We start from the raw sequence: 16902 nt of genomic DNA, 5'->3' as shown, positions 1-16902 counted from the left end.
GGAGCAAACTTGTCATTACAGTCGGGGTTCTCTTAAATGTATTCAGGATAAGATCGAAACCAACCACTCATTTATAGACAACTGTCAAAAGTCTATAGAATCCGTTCTCTATTAAAATTAGCTCCATCATCTAGAGGTCATGAAGGGAATAACGCATGGGCAGTGACCTCCAAATAAATAAATAAATAAATAAATAAACCAGATAGAAAGATAAATTGTTTACCAGTTTTGCGTTTACTGTTAGATTTATTTTTAGTTTTTTTGTCATGTTATCCTTATTTTATTAGCTATACTATTTATTTATTTTTGCTGATAGTTTTAGTATTTGTTTTTATATAAATAATTTTAGAATGATTCATTTGGAAGGTTTTTATTGTTTATTTTGCTTAGTTTTAAATATATATAAATATTTTCTATATTGTAATACACTTGTATTCATTCAATTTGTATCATTCATGATTGATATTTCAGAACTTGTGATGAGCTATTTATTGTGTATGACTATTTCTGCACTGACACAAACACAGCCAACGGTCAACGATGTTCAGTCAGTCAATAATATTTATTCACTAGCTAAAACATAACTTAAAAAATAAAACACATAACTTTACACACTCTTAAATATGCTGCTATGATTCAGTACAAAAATAAAGGCGATGCAAGAGATGTCTGGCAACAACAAAAAACACACACAAAAACCCTTTGGCACTTTTTAACTCGCTTATTAGAAACACTGCGTGATCATGATGGCTGGATTTGCGCTGCATGGTTCAAGTAACAATGCATTTTTTTTTTGTGGGGGGGTGAATATTGGCATATGGGTCAGTTTGATATCTTCATAACGGAACCAGGCACATTTCCACCTCATCAGTGTAAACTTAACATCATTGAAACACACTCATTTACTCACTGTAAAGAGGTGATACAGTCAAAGAAAAAAAAAGGACAAAAATCTAACAGACTGAATTTGTGCATTTGAACCGTGCAGTGTACACTAATTCCCCGCATGGCTATTCACTCCCCTATTTGCAGTTTTAGCGCTCTTTCTGAAATGACCAAAGTTGTCCACCTAAAGAAATAGGACACAACTAACAAATCCATTAATATAGCAATATTGGTGTCAAAGAAGTACAGGTATGTGGAAGTTTTGCATGCCAAGGTAGGGCTGGACGATTATGGAAGAAAGAATCAAGATTTGATTGAGATTGAAATCACGGTTAATACAATTATTATTTATTGATTTCAAAATTTAGTATTTATTCAACTACTAGTCAAAAGTATCATTTGTGATGAATTGGATTTTTTGTTTTTGTATAAGACACGTTGTATAAGACACGGCTTTGGCCTGGGCACATAAACAGCAAATAGCATAGAATAGATCCTCCCCAAAAATCTTCCAATATGCCCATTTGCAAATGTCGAACCGTTTCACTGAAGTTCCTTTGTGTTAAGAGATAGACCGATAAGCTTTTTTCAGGGCCGATACCGATACCGAATATCAGTAGTCAAGGAGGCCGATAACCGATGATGGGAGCCAATTATTCATTTGCAGAAAAAAAGAAGAAAAAGTTGGTGTCAAAATTTTTAGCCATATAATCTTGCGGGCTAACTGTTAACTCCAAAATAGCCGCTAATTCGCGAGCTAGCGGTTAGCTCAAGGGCTATGCATTAGCCAGCACGCTAACTCCCAAATAGACGCTAAATCGCGAGCTAACGCATTGTCAACTAGCAGCGGCAACTTTATTCAATACAAATGGTAGACATTTTAAGTTACCTTTTTAACTGAACCGGTGGCCCGTTTGCATTCGATGCTCTTCTGCATGTGAGCGTCGAGAGAAGAGCCGAGCTTTTGCTGCTTATTGGCTGTTAGCACTGCACGGGCAACCAATCAGATGGTGCTGTGGGCGGGGCCAATGCTGCAGGGAGTCAACAGCCACCGACCGAGAAAAGCGCCAGTCGGAGCAAAAATAACTGTTTTTAATTCATCGGCCATCAAAACAAAACAAAAAAAGGCCGATGTCGATATTGATAAAATGCTGAATATCGGCCGATTATCGGTCTATCCCTACTTTGTGTGTCAAAGATGTCCCGACTGCAAAAAGAGGCCTTTAACGGACGAATAAGCAACATCCCCAGATGTCATCTGGCCGCAAAAAAAACAAGAAAAAAGTCTTTCTAATTTTTACGACCATCCTCTGCTTGTCATTCCCATCGTTCTGTGTTGTTTTTTCCACTGGGCATGTGCTACGATTTATCCCCTTCGAGAACCTAAATGAACAAGACGCAATCTGTTACTCATTATGCTTGGCTGCGTGCGCGTGTGCGTGATGGCGTGTGCGGTGATGCTTACCTACCTGGTTGCGTGCTTTGTGCGACTTCTGCATGAGCACCCGCCACTGGTCGTAGTGCTTCATGGACATGCTGCTGCAGCCGTAGGCGTGTTTGCGCGCCCAGCCGAAGAACTGCTTCAGCTCGCGCCGCAGCGTGGAGTTGGAGTCGCCGCTCGACTTGGGGTCGCACGAGCCTGACGCCGCGCGTTCTGCGCGGCAAAAACACAACACAAAAAAAGATGGAATTGTGATGTCATTGACATTCATTCTACATTCAGTTTTTTTTTAAATATATAAAATAACCCTCAAAATGAGGTTGTTTGTGCTGTATATCTTTCAAAATATGCAAAAAGTTGCTAGTATTTATCTAGTATCTATATATGACCCAGTGCAAGTGCAACTAGTGGTGAATGGTGATATTACAACTTAAAACTACATTAGATGCATTTACGCAGAAAATTCGTATATTAGTAGATTTTTTTCCCCTCCATTTTTTAAAAATATTGTTTTGCTTTCATTATTTTCCAGGAAAAAAGAAGTAAAACTTATTTAAAAAAGTATTGATGGAATTACACTTAATAAAAAAAATGTTCAATCTGAGCAGATATGAAAGTGTGTGTGTGTGTGTGTGTGTGTGTGTGTGTGTGTGTGTGTGTGTGTGTGTGTGTGTGTGTGTGTGTGTGGGTTTATATCATATAATGGGGGCCATTTTCTGGGTTTTTACTATCATGTGTCCTTGTGGGAACATTTTGGTGGTCCCCATGAGTCCAAACCTCTTTTTGGGGGTAAAAACTTGGTTTTACAGTTTAGGTTTGAATTGGGTTATGGTTGAGGTTAGGGTAAGGAATTGGGGCAGGCAATCATTTTTGATGGTTGGGGTTAGGGGGAGGGGCTAGGAAATGCATTATGTCAATGAGATGTCCCCACTAGACATGTAAACTCAACTGTGTGTGTGTGTGTGTGTGTGTGTGTGTGTGTGTGTGTGTGTGTGTGTGTGTGTGTGTGTGTGTGTGTGTGTGTGTGTGTGTGTGTGTGTGTGTGTGCGTGTGCAGCGCTCACCACTGTGCGGCGTGGACGCAGCGGTGGGATGACTCCACTCACTCCAGATTCCAGCTTTGCGGGAACCGTAGATGCCCACCGGGTTACATCGCACCTGGTGGTCGACAAAATGACAATAAAAAAATAAAAAAAGACTAATTACAGTGGTGCCTCGATATGAGAGCTTCTTTTGTCCATGTCGTAACGCAAATCGATCATATCTCAAATCATCTTTTCCATGTTGAAGTGCAAAGCCATTCATCCTTTACAAGCCCTCACCCACCTTGGCCACTGGGGGCAGTATGAAATAGAAAGACAACATAACAATATAATTCATTAACGTCATTACAAGAGATATGAATATGTAGATAGGAAACATAGGAGCGACAACAACAAGACAACGCACCTGCACAAAATACACAGTTCCAGGTCTGAGTCCCGCCAGCCTGCAAGACGTCTGGTTGCCGACGTCATCCATCACCTGCAAAGTGAGCCAAAAGGCTCGTGAGGAGAGCAAACAAAACAAACTCACAAAGCTTCAATCGGGCTTCCCGCCCGCCGCAAATATGTTTGAACACCGTGTGTAAAGTGTGTTTATGGAAACATCTCAAAGCGGTCTGCTGTTTATTAGCCGCCAACTCTCGCACACATGCAGATTCTCACTCTCTCTCACTATACAATTGCATACGATTAATCCTTTTACATCATCTCCCTTTTACACACGCTCTCTGTCTCTCACACAAACACTCTTGCACAGATACATACATACTCTCACACATTAGACACAAACAAACTTGCGCTCTCACACATGCATACGTACCCACACACGGACAGAAGCACAACAAACTCTCACACCCTCTCTCTCTCATTCACACACACATACTCTCACACAAATACATAAATGCACACTCACACGCTCGCTCTTTCCTACGTATACACACACAGACACACACAAGCACACACACACTCTCTCTCATACACACATACTCTCACATTAATACACATAACACTTGCTCTCTCACATATATATACACTCTCACACATTCTCTCTCATAACGCACGCTCACAAAATACACAAATACTCACACACACACACTCTCTCTCTCTACACAACCTCTCTCATACATACTCTCACATTAATACACAAAAAGAAACACTCTTGCTTTCGCACACACATACACACACTCCCATACAAACACATACACACACGCTGTCTCACACAACCTGCCTCTCTCTCTCTCTCTCCCTCTCTCTCTCTCTAATACACAGACATACACATACTCTCACATTAGGAAGAAGCACAGCAGACTATCACACACCCTCTCTCTCATTAACATATTCTCACACAATACACACAAACTCTCTCTTTCTCTCTCTCGCTCCCTCTCAAACAAACACACACACAGGCTCTCACTCTCTCAAATTCACTCGCTCTCACACACACGTGCGTGCAAATGTTTTGACACTCATGTGCCAGGCCTTTTAAAGGACAATGAACAAACAGCATGAGTAATCTTGCGGCTACAAAACACAACGTGGCCATACTGAAGCCATTAGTCCCTCCATTTGCCGGCCCGGCGGGAACGTCGCGTCTCGGGTCTGGCTCTCGCCCGCCTCGCCCTCTTTTTCCACTCAACAAGCAAAGACTTGCTTGGCTGACGTCCACGTGAAGCCGCTTTGATGACCTCACCGCTAATCGCTCGGCAGGGCCGAGTGTTTACGTTGTATTGTTCATTCATTAAAGAGGTGAACGGAGGTAAACTCGGAAGATGATGAGCTAATAAAGTGATGAATGCCATCCATGTGTGACACGCTCCGCTTTTCATTCATTAAGGATTTGAATGGGACAGCTCATAAAAATTCTAGTCCAAAGACCGGATAAAGTTCACATCTGGCGATAGAAGACTTCAAAAGAGCAGATATGGAATAATAATAGCAACTCGGGAATGCAGTCCAGTTGTGGTACACTGTAGAGATAATGACTCCAAGTTCACAACAAGGTGATTATAGTTTTTTTTTTTTTAATTAACAAAACTAAAATTAAAACCATTGTGAGTGTTTAAAGTGGAAGTCAATCTGAAACATTTCCTGACAATAATATGTTATATGTGACCTCACTAGTCTAAACATGACATGTTTTTATCCATCTCAGGGGGCGGCCATTTTGCCACTTGCTGTCGACTGAAGATGACATCACAGTTGCTCAGGGCTCAGGCGTCACAGCGCACCAGTTTTCTGAAGCTGAGCTGTGATTGGTTGTTACCTGAGATCTGAGCAACATTGATGTCATCTCCAGTCGACAGCAAGTGGCAAAATGGCCGCCCCCTGAGATGGATTAAAACGGCTGGACATTAACCAGAATACCATATTTAGATCAGTGAGGCTGCATAGAATATATTAATGTAAAAAAAATAATAATAATGGGGTTGAGCTTATATTGACCAATTAAATTCACTAGCATATTAATCGTTCAGGTCCTAATAACAAAAATAATAATAAAAATGATAACTTGGTAGCAATGTATCCATAGATTTTTTACTACATTTGACCAAGATCCGGATTCCAGGTTAACAGCCACTGTCTGGCGCTGCGCTTTACCTTCCAGTCTTGGCTGTCCTCCAGTCTGTAGCGAATCTGGTACTTGGCCTGGAACAGGAAATCCTTGAGTGCCGGCGGGGCCTCCCAGCGAACGCTCAGCTGGTCCTCCAACTGCCCCACGCGACTCACCGTCACCCCTGACGGAGGGTCCGTAGTTACTGGAAGAGGAAGACCACAAGAGCAGAGACTGACGTCAACGTTATCTAGTGAAATGCTCTCAATTGTCAAAGGTTGTTTGTCCTTTAAAAACAAGGGAGATGCAAACATCTTATAAATATCATAATTCTAAAAACAATTTGAAGGCCCTTTCATTAACGTTAATTCTCACAAAATTGCTAACTTTTTAATCATAATATAATAAATGTGCTGTAGAATTGCCCATCTTTATCACAACTTTCAGATTTTACTTCTAATAAAATAGCAAAGAATTTCAATTGCAGCTTCTTTCAAAAACAGCAAAATATTTATTTTGTGATGATTTACTTTTTGTACAATTGTTGGGGTTTTTTGTCATTACAAATATAAAATCTGAAAATTGCAAAAATACTTCTCACTTCTCAGAAAATTACGGTTGCTACTAAGGAAATTAAAAAAAATTCCCCCTCATAAAATTGCGAGTTAGTTTTGTGTGTGTGTGGGGGGGGAGTCAGAATTAATCATAAAGTATTTTTGTAGAATTGTGATTTGTCTTTTTCTTATTAAAATTGTTATTTATTTATTCTGAAAAATGCTAAAATTGTTCATAAGATTACAAAATTATTCACGAAAAATAGCTTCTTTTTTTGTGTACATTTTTTTTCTCATTGAAATGGCTAGTTAGGTTTTGGGGGGGGGGAGATTAGAATTAGTCCTGAAAAAAATAGAAATGCCTTACTCTACAGCACAATTGCTCAGTCACAAACATTACCTGCTCACAGAAAATTAAGAAAAAAACGTATATTCTAATCAAACAGATTTTTCTTTTTGTATAAATTTTCTTATAAAAACAATTTATGGAAAGGGGGTAAAATCACAAACATATAAAAAAATATATAATAATAATTCTGTATTTTGACTCTACTAAAATTGTATTCATAAAGTAAATTCAAATTTAAGACCAAAAACAAATTGTTGATGGTTCAAAGAAAACACATAATGGTTCAAATGATTAATAATAAAGGTAAATTCTAAGGATATTTTATTTGGTAAAATCGAATTTCTTAAGATCAGCGTTGCCATCGTAGTATAATGATTTTCATCACCAAATAAGAAAACCCATTGCTTGTCGACTTACTAGACATTCAAAACAATTTGCTACTACACATTTTTACTGTTTACATCGGCGCCTCGAAAGCGGAAATAGTCATTCCGAAAGAATGTAGCCTGTACGGCCGCTTTGTACGCGTGTAGTAATTAACACGTTGACGTCTTCCCTACAAGATGGTGCTGATGTTCTATTGTCAGGTCACAGATGTTCCGCATCAAGCTGGACCGATAATAGCTTCTCTCTCGCTGCAACGTTTACGTTGGCGGCCGGAGAAATCAAGTCAATTCCGAGTGGTGGGCCTGATGTCTCTATACGCAAAACACTGCTTTCCACATCTCAGTGGGGTTTTTTGCGGTTGGGTTTTTTTTTTCACCTCCCCCGCCGCCGTTTGTTTGGGGTTTTGACCGAGATGGCGTCAATGTCGTTTTCAGTTGTTGGTCTTGTCAGACCGAACACTACAAGCTCCGGGAGGGGGGCGGATGAGAAAGCCTTAATGGAAGTTGACACAAAATATTTGAGTGGGATTGCCTTGGATTTAAAGAAAGCAAAAATATGATGCTAAAACAAAGTGAAAAGACTGAAACCAAATCCAATTCAGAAAACCACCACCTATTTGCGTCCATGCAAGTATGGAGATCTGACATGTGCAGTAAACCCCCGCGCATGTGCACGGTTCATCATCCCCGTATTTGCCTGTTCGTTGAACCTTACCATCTTTTTTTCACTTTGTCGGCACTAAAATCAGGTCGGGCTCGTCGGCGCCATCAAGGAATGACCCCCCACCCTCCCCGACTGTGGAATGCGGCAATCTGCGATGGAGGTGTTTCCCGCCCGTGGACACGCGTGACTCACAGCTATGACGCAGTTTCGCTTGTTTCGACGCGAAGCCAAAGCAGCGTCCGGGGCAACCCGAAGGAAACAAAAGCAAGTGTGGATCAAAGCGCATGCCCCTTTTCTATTCGCTTGACAGGACGACGCCCTCGCCTCGGGACGTATACAGGTGTGCGCGAAAGGTTTGCAGAACGATGGACGTTTGTTTTCAACGCGAGATGGTGGTCTCCTGGAGGATTCACCAAGCGAGCTGGCCAACAGCGTGTGAAACAATACTTTAAAAGGTAACATCGCTCCCTTCCTATCAAAAAGCCTGAAAGAGCTTAAGCGCTTCAAGAATTCTGGATTAAAAAGTAGGAATGTCGACAAGTCCACTGTTATTCTTCCTCGGCGTATCTTCTTCGACGCTCAAAATACTGTGTATGGACATAAAAGTGTTGGCTAAGTTCTTCTTTGAAGTATCCCTGAAAAAGGCCGAAATTGCCACTTCAAAACAAAATGGCGAACTTCTCCATCTGTTTCGCTCTAACATCTTGAGACTTTTTTGTGAGCCCACTCATGATGGAAAAAGCTACACAATTTTATAGTATTACTTGAAACTTGGCTTTGGGGGCTGATTTTTTTTTAATATATTTTTTAATCTAGCTAAGGTACTACTCAGTCAAACGAGCCTAAATCATTCACTTCAAACCAAATTTGAAATTGCTTGTCAAAACATTTTTGTGGTTCTAATCTACATGATGGACACGTCCACAGAATTTCATGTTGCTGAGGGAAATGTTCTTTGAGGGCTGCATGTACAAAGAACTGAACATTTTTCCTTGAATTGGTCGACGTGATGGGGTCACAAGCTAGTTAGCAACTTGCTAGCGTAGATTAGTTTACGATTAAATACAAAAAAACTAACTGCTTATATCTTTCGTGGCAAAAGTTATATTCGGGTATTAAGACATAAACTTCCATATGGTATCAAATGTAACCTGCGATTATCTTTCTTTTAGTCAATTCAATGACAAAAGAGGTCCCAAACTGCTTAGCTATTTGCTCGTGTGAAAGAGCTAACACTCAACACAAAAAAAGTAAACGCTCCTTGGTTAAAAGTTATGTCTTTCGATTTATGATTATGATTATCATTTTTTTAATGTATCACTCGTAATTTAAGTCAATTAAAGAGAGGTCTGTAAGCACCTTAGCGTGCTAACATCCTGACAGCACAGATTAAATAAAACTGAGCCGCACAATTGAAAGCCATGCATGCTACACAAGACAAAAAAAAAAAACTTGGATCATTTCAATAGTATAATACATACAACATGTTGGGAATCTTGCTGCGGTTCCAGATGCCACACATCCTTTTTATGATCGCAAAACGGCAAATTTCACAGAATAATGCGTGTCCAAATGAGATTACTTGGCCATAGAGTTTTGGCGGTGTCTGTTGTTGCGTTTCACTTTTTAAATGAGTTTTACTGTATTTAAAAAAAAAAAACACACACACAGGCTATTGTACGGAAAAAATAATTAAAGTGAGAAAAAATTGGATTGGGTTCACATGCTTTTGAAGCCTCTTTTACCAGCCCCGGGGCATGGCCGACACCCGTCGAAGCCGCAAGAGGAGGTCAGACAGAGGTCGTCTTAGCGTCCGCACTTACCCACATCAAGAATATCCAACATGATGACGTCGGAAGCGGCGTGGCCCAGCCGGTTGGACGCCTCCACCCAGATCTCATAAGGGGTGAAGAGGTGCAGGTCGCGAGTGATGCTGCATGAATACGGCTGAGCGTGAGTGTAGTCTTCGCACTCCTTCTCCTTGCCGTACCACCTGCAGGGCATAGCGACAGCGATGACTCGCCCGCTTTTTACAAGGCTCTTAATTTACACGCACCGCCAATCCAGAAATGTAACCCCTCAGGACGCTGCGCCTCACGTCAACTTCCTCTATTTGGGGGATTTTAAATGGCTTCATTTCATGTTTGAAGCTTGTAAATGCTGTTGACTCGCCATCGCAAAGTCTTTGGGTAAAAGGTTTTTTTAATGACATAGAACTTTATGCATCCCTTTGCCATATTTATTTGGACTTATTTTTGTTGTGTTTTTATTCTCACACGTCTTGAGATTTTCTCGGCTTAGCTGGGACCTCGGGTACCGTATTTCGTGTCATACCATGTAGAATTGTCACGTTACAGGATTGGCTGGAGAGTATCCGTTTACAATTGTTCAATAAAGTTATTTGACAAAAAAAATCGGGTTGGCATCAAAACATTGATGAGAGAATATTAAATATGTCATTTAAACAACAAAATGTGTGGACTGAAATTGTCAAAAGGTAAATAAACCTAAGAATATAAAAGCAGGATACTTTAAGATTGAAGAAATGAAAAAATAGATTGAAGCGCCGTCGAGCTTGCCGATTATGTCAGTTCAAACGAAATGCGCGATTCAGTAGTGTTCACTTCGGTTTGGTTTCTTTTTTTAGCTGTTCACAAATCACAATACATCATAATGTTAATAAGAACACGTTAGCAATCTAATCTGACAATATTTGTCACATCTCAGGCAATTCATTTGTGTATTATTTATTCAATCTATTTTATTATTTATTCAATATATCTTGCTTTTATATTCTTAGGTGTACTTACGTTTTTACAATTTCAGTCCGTGCATTTTGTTATTTAAATCACATCTTTAACATTTCTTTCTAATGTTTGACGTCAACTGGATAATTTCCAGCCAATCCTGAAGCGTGACGTGTTCGTTGGCGACCCGATACGATCTGGCAGCCCGATCACATCTGGTACCGACACTGAATGCTATTTTTCATTAGCATTTTCTGCTAGCATGAGCACTGGCACTCTTTCTAAAACTAACTTGAATGTATTCGGCTCTTTTTTTGTGTTTTAACAACGGCGAGAACTTCATTTTTCTCACCTTATAATCATGTTTATGATCGTGACGTGACAAAATCGAAATCATGGCTAAATTTCAAATGAGTGCCCAGCGCTGTTTTGCGTTAGCATTAGCATTAAGCTAGTGTGCCACTCTTAAGGCAACATTGTGTGGTTGTTATACAGTACACAATGTGTAATTCTCCGTGTTTCATGTCAAGTCTGACAGTAATCCTCAACTGGAGCGGCATTAAGCAGTTTGTAGCCTCTTTTTGGAAAAATTCTGCCAATTTGCTGCTCATTACAAAGTGAGTTGCGTTACCACCACCACCACATTACACATGTGTTTTTTGGAAGTGTGCACACACCTGAGCTTGTACTTGAGCAAGTACTGGGTGCTAATGCTGGTCTCCCCCTTCCCTCCCGGCGTCCAGCTGCACGTCAGGTCTTTGGTGTTCCGAGACCAGCACGTCAAATTGAGAGGCTTCTCCGGAGGCACTGTGGGAACACACGCAATGGAAGAGAAGGTGAAGAAGAAAAAAAAACGCTATTTCTTTGGAGGGATGTTTTTTCAACCTCTTTTTGACTTTATTTGGTGATGGTGCCTGTTTGTGTGGCGTGCGCTCGTACAATTGTAATCAGATTTCAGAGCCCTTGCCAACAACCCCCCCACCGCCACAAATCTCCGAGAACACAAGGTTCTGAACACCGTCACCATACAGAGAGATTAGGATCGATGCTGCGCGTGTGTGTGTGTGTGTGTGTCGCTTCGTTTTCATCTGATGGCTTTACTTACAAAGTGTTTTTTTGCGGCAAAAACAAGCGTGAGTTCTTACCACTACTGTATATAAAAAAAGTGTAAGAGGCAGAGAAGGTGCCCTACTAAGCTGCAAGAATATTTGCCGTTTCGACAGAGCAGAGAGAACATACAATATGTCCGTGCTGCTACATGTGTGTAAAGCAAGGTTGCGTTAAACTGAATAACTAAAACTAAAATTGTCGTTAATCAAACAAACTAAAATCTAGAAAGCTTTAAAAAAAAACTACAATTGCAGTGAAAAAATACATGAGTTTTAAGTTGTTTTTTTGTATTTGCTGTACAGAGAAAAAGTCCTACAATCCTTCAGAATTGTTGTTTGTTATTACATAATACATAATAGCATTTTTTTTAAATCTTGCGCTTGACAAATGCTCCATATATTAACAAAACTAATACTAATAAAACACAAACAAAGCATTTCCCGCAAAAATAATAATAATAATGGCCGATTACTTTCCCCTTAAAACGTTATCATCGAAGAAAACAGAAGTTTCCGACGCTGTGAAAGTACCCTGAATGCACCATTTTGCTTGCAAGTGTGTAGAGTATGTTATTCTGGTAATTCTGTTGTCCCCCAAGCGTGCCTTAAGCCGTTTAATGACAACCCAGTTGGAGTTAACTGTAAAACTAAACACACGATGATAAGAATTATATCGCTCAATATTTAAATACCAAACGTGCTTTGTTTTTAAAACATTGCTATCCTCGCGCTAATGCGCCCATTCAAATGCTAACAGGAAGTTAGCATATACTTCGGGAGTGTTTTTCCTTCAAATAACGAATATTCACACACAAATGCTGTGGGAACACATACCCACAGGTAAGATAACACAACGCAAAGGCACAAATTCTTCCCAATGTATGAAAAACGAGTCATTTTAATAGAATTTAATCGCAACTTTCTTCTGTACTCACTTCAAATGTGTACAGCTTTAATGCACGGCACCACATTGCCCCCAAGAGGCCAAAACACAGGAACAGACACTTTGTTCTTGCTGTTTTTTCAATCGCTATTATTTTAGTTTATTCTTATTTCACTTTATTATTGTTTTATTTTGTCATTATCCTTTCAAGTTAGATTTAAATAATAATTGTATGCATTAAATATATATTTTTATAAAATCTAATCTGTATTTTTTTTTCTGCCAAAAATTGGTATTGTATCGGCCTCAAAAAATGCATATCGGTCGGGCCCTACAGTGAACAGTTAGAAATAATACACAGAGCCAATAAAAATGCTTGTTCACACATAATTTAGCCTGAAATTAGTCAATTGAGTTACTTAAAAATAACAATTGATAGTTATTAAGTGAAAATTGTATTAGTATTTTCTCTTATGTATCAATTGTTTGCCAACCAAGCAAAAAATCGAAATACTCATTATTTAATACTATTGGATATTTCAGTAGGATACTAACCAGCCCTGCACACAATGGCCACTTATTGATGATAGCCAAATGTAGACACTGGAAACAATCCACAGAGTCAAATTTAAATGAGATAGGGGAGCTTTTGGGTGTCAAAGCACATTAACATCATTTTGCACAATGGCAGTCAAAGAGCCAACGGAGGAGGCAAAAGAAAAATTTTCAGCAGAGGAGGAATTTAAGGCTTGGTTTTCCCTCGTATTGACAGGAGCGCCGTAAAAAGTGTTTACTGCTTGTATGACGACTGTGTGCGTGCGTGTGTGTGTGTGTGTGTGTGTGTGCGCAAAAGTATGTGTGTGTGTCAGCGTGATGCCCCATGAGTGATAGTGCGCGTAATGGACCACACAGGCACTCAAAGCGACACACACACTAGTGGAGGCCCTCGTACTAAAACTTAAATTACGGCCACAAGTGTATGGAGAGACCCTTAAAAAAACAAAAACAAAAAAAAAATCCCACTGCTTCCTTCTTCGTATTCCCACTTCCTTTACACTCCTCTCACTCACGTCCGCAACTTCCATTACAAAAATATTATTTTTTGGGGAGATCTATTGTTATGCAGATTAATTTATTACTTGTGTTTGTTAAAAAAAAAAAAACATAAGACCCTCACAAAATAAATCGCAATGTTGACCAAAAAATAATAATAATTCAACGTACTTCCGACGTAGATGCAGGAGCCGGCCAGGATGTGTCCCTTGTGGTTGTGGCACACCAGATTGTCGCCGGATGTCTGTCGCGAGGCGTTAAGCCCGCTGAGTGTCACGCTGAGGTTGCTGGGGCTCAGCGTTCGGTACGAGGAGGCGGGAAGCCGCTGGCCGTTGAGCGTCCAGTACAGCGAACTGGCGTGGACGCCGGAGTCCGGTTGCACCCAGCAACCGGCCGTCAGGTTGGAGCCCACGCGGAGGACGGGGTCCTGGGGGTAGACCACTGCCACATCTGGGGGATGAAATGATGGAAGGTTGGTGAAAGATGTGCAACGATTAATCGACAACTAATCCATTATCAAATGAATCAATAGTTTAGAGTTGTCGAATGCCCGCTTTTCAACAGTAAATATTACAATTTCTGTAGTCCTCCATCAAATTGGACTGACTATCGTTGGGTTGAATCAAAATAAGATATTTGCTTTACTTTGGAAAACAATGATCAACATTTTTGCCTATTTTCTGACAGTCATAATTTGTTCATATTTTCAATTTTCTGTACTGCCAATTTGGAATAAGTTTTCTTTTGGGTTATTCGTTTAACCCAAAACATTTGAGTCAAATTGACCCAAGTGGTGTTAACTCTTTTCATATTCTATGTGTTTTATTAGATACATATAAATAAGAGATGCATGTTTTGATTTGGAAGATTGCACATAATAGCCACAGACAGTGTTTTTTCTTTTGACTGCTGAATTTATTGCTTCTTGCCAAAAACAATAAACCCACCGTGAAAACTAGAGCAAAAACTCACATGGAAGCACAAAAATTTGCATAAAAGAAATTAAGACAACTTTGACTTAACTTACACAAATGTGTTGACAGACACAACATAAACTAACCTCGTTGGCTGTGAATACTTATTTTCCTTTCTTCTGTCTTAAAACGTTCTTCTATTTCTCGCTTACAAACTTAATATTGCTGTGATGATTCTCACGCTCCTCTCTTCCTCTACCCACTGACATACACACATGCACCTTACAGCGCCCTCTCTGGTGTGGGTGGCGACGTGCACCCAAAAGCAAAGAAAACAATCTACACAAAAATTGACCATGTGGCAGTTACACATGCTGCATCAGTAAGTATGGATAGAAAAGTTGATCTGAAACATGGAAATATGATTATGCTTGTTTTTTTTAATTTAAAAATAAGGGGGTAGGAGAATTTCACAAAATTTGGAGATACAGTACAGGCCATTTAAGTCTGTTCTACGCTGCAGCAAAAACATGCATCCCAAAATATTCTGTTTAATTTATATGCACACAAAAAATAGTTTATTTTTTATCGTGAGAAAACAACAAACTTGAGATATATGATTTTCATAGGACAGCGATGCTATAAACGTAATGTATTAACGTAAATCTAAAAACGTGTTTACACTAAATCAAAAAACATCCATTTATCACCTCCAACAACACAAAACTTCCTTTCCCCCTTTAATTGTCAAGCGCAGAAAAAGTTACAATCATTCATATGACAGTAACGAGCAATTAGCCCCCTTGTCATAAACAACAGGAAGCGCTTGATGATGGAGGTCTATTGTATTCCCTCTTTTTCCTTTTTATAGCGCCCTTTAAAGCTTTAGTGCTGCTACCCATAAAAGAAAAAAAAACCTCATCCAGCCACTTAAGCCAGGAAACACACATAACGTTGATTTATTAACGTTACTGTCGTGAACATTCTCGGAGACCCGAGCTAATGATGTCACTGTTTTGCCCCCCCCCCCCCCCCCAAACCACCACCACAAGCCCTCATGTGTTAAAGGAATTATCGACTGCAGACTTGTTGAAAGTCAGCCGTGCAGTAGCTGCGCATATATATATAAGCCAATGAGAGGCTAGATATAAACCTGAATTATTCTTTGCCAAAAATAATATTTTGGAGATGGGAAATAAAAATAAACAACTGAGACGATATTAGGTAGGTCCCGTCCCGGCGTCTCATTTTTTTTTTTTTTTTGCTGCCATGTGCCATTATACAATTGTCATAATAATTTATACGATGACGCCATTAAAAGTGAATTTAAGTGTGAAATTATTTCCTATTGACTTCCAAGTTGACCCTTTCGTTCTCATTCGCATCAGCATCTAATTCAGAATTTCCGTTTTTGCTCCCCGCCCAAAGCGAATCGCCTAAAGAAAGTGATCCAATCAGTCACGTTCACTTGAAAGATTCATTCTTTTTGAACGAGTACCCGATACCTTTGAATAAAGTTGGTATCAGCCCATTACGATACCTGGTATCCGTACTCGCCCATCCCTAAATAACAACAAGCCCCTGCAACCCCCCAAATGGGTGTATAGTGGTAGAGCCGGACACAACACAAAATGTCCCCAATGGGCCGGTTCTGGGGGAACATTAATGAATCTAAAGATACATAATGTCCCCAAGGGGTGCCAAAGTAGACAATTTGGGGGTGTCACTCTCGTGAGAAGCCCCCTGAAGTTGCTCTTTGATGATCTTTTCGTTCCACGCATGAAAGTCGGCATTGCCATACGTAATAAGACATTTGCGCAAAAAAACAAAACAAAAAGCTGTCTTTTGCGCATGTGTGACTTGACTTACGCGTGGACAGGGACAAGACGGCAGCGGAGTGCAGCAGCAGGAGCAGCAGGAGAATCCGCGAGCACGTATCCATGACCACTGTCGTGCCTCCCTTTCTGCTTCGTTTCTCCTTTTGCTTTGGAGGGCTCCTTCGCTCGACGCGTTTTGCGCGCGCAACTCCGCTTTGCGCACAAAATGTGGATTGAAGAAAGAAAGAGAAACGTGAAAGGCGGCTTAGAAACACGTCCGGTTAGCTCGTCCGCTCGTCTTCTTGCTACTTCTTCCTCCTCCTGCAGCTTAAATCATACACAAGTTCATACTTTGTAGCCCCGCCTCCTCCACCACCTCCTCCTTCTCTTCCCCTTGTCTCATTTCCCCTCTTCCTCCCTTCCTCCCTCCTCATCCCCACTTTCACCTCAAACATTCCCACCCGGGACACGCTCAAGTTCCAACGAAAGAAAAACCATGACGTCACT

The 16902-nt window shown here is 40.3% G+C and overlaps 1 protein-coding gene across 2 annotated transcripts; it reads right to left on the bottom strand.

Annotated features, from left to right (window-relative positions):
- Window positions 1-543: 543 nt before the first annotated feature.
- crlf1a (cytokine receptor-like factor 1a) lies at window positions 544-16754 on the bottom strand. 2 transcript variants are annotated; one of them, XM_086095754.1, is made up of 9 exons: window positions 16448-16754; window positions 13836-14114; window positions 11297-11426; window positions 9696-9865; window positions 5967-6124; window positions 3775-3849; window positions 3390-3483; window positions 2351-2539; window positions 544-2268 (listed from the first exon to the last, which is right to left on the bottom strand). In XM_086095754.1, the coding sequence occupies exons 1-9, from the start codon at window positions 16518-16520 to the stop codon at window positions 2252-2254; spliced, it is 1185 nt and encodes a 394-aa protein (XP_085951880.1). In that variant the 5' UTR covers window positions 16521-16754; the 3' UTR covers window positions 544-2251. The 2 variants fall into 2 exon arrangements, with proteins under 2 accessions (XP_085951880.1, XP_085951879.1); XM_086095753.1 differs by having other exon boundaries at window positions 2355-2539.
- Between the last annotated feature and the right edge of the window lie 148 nt (window positions 16755-16902).

The sequence above is a fragment of the Leptonotus elevatus genome, chromosome 14 (genome assembly GCF_054856555.1).
Source record: "Leptonotus elevatus isolate MCC_2025b chromosome 14, RoL_Lele_1.0, whole genome shotgun sequence".
NCBI lineage: Eukaryota > Metazoa > Chordata > Actinopteri > Syngnathiformes > Syngnathidae > Leptonotus > Leptonotus elevatus.
Note: the sequence above shows the minus strand (reverse complement) of the source record. Positions and strands in the feature narration are given on the sequence as shown.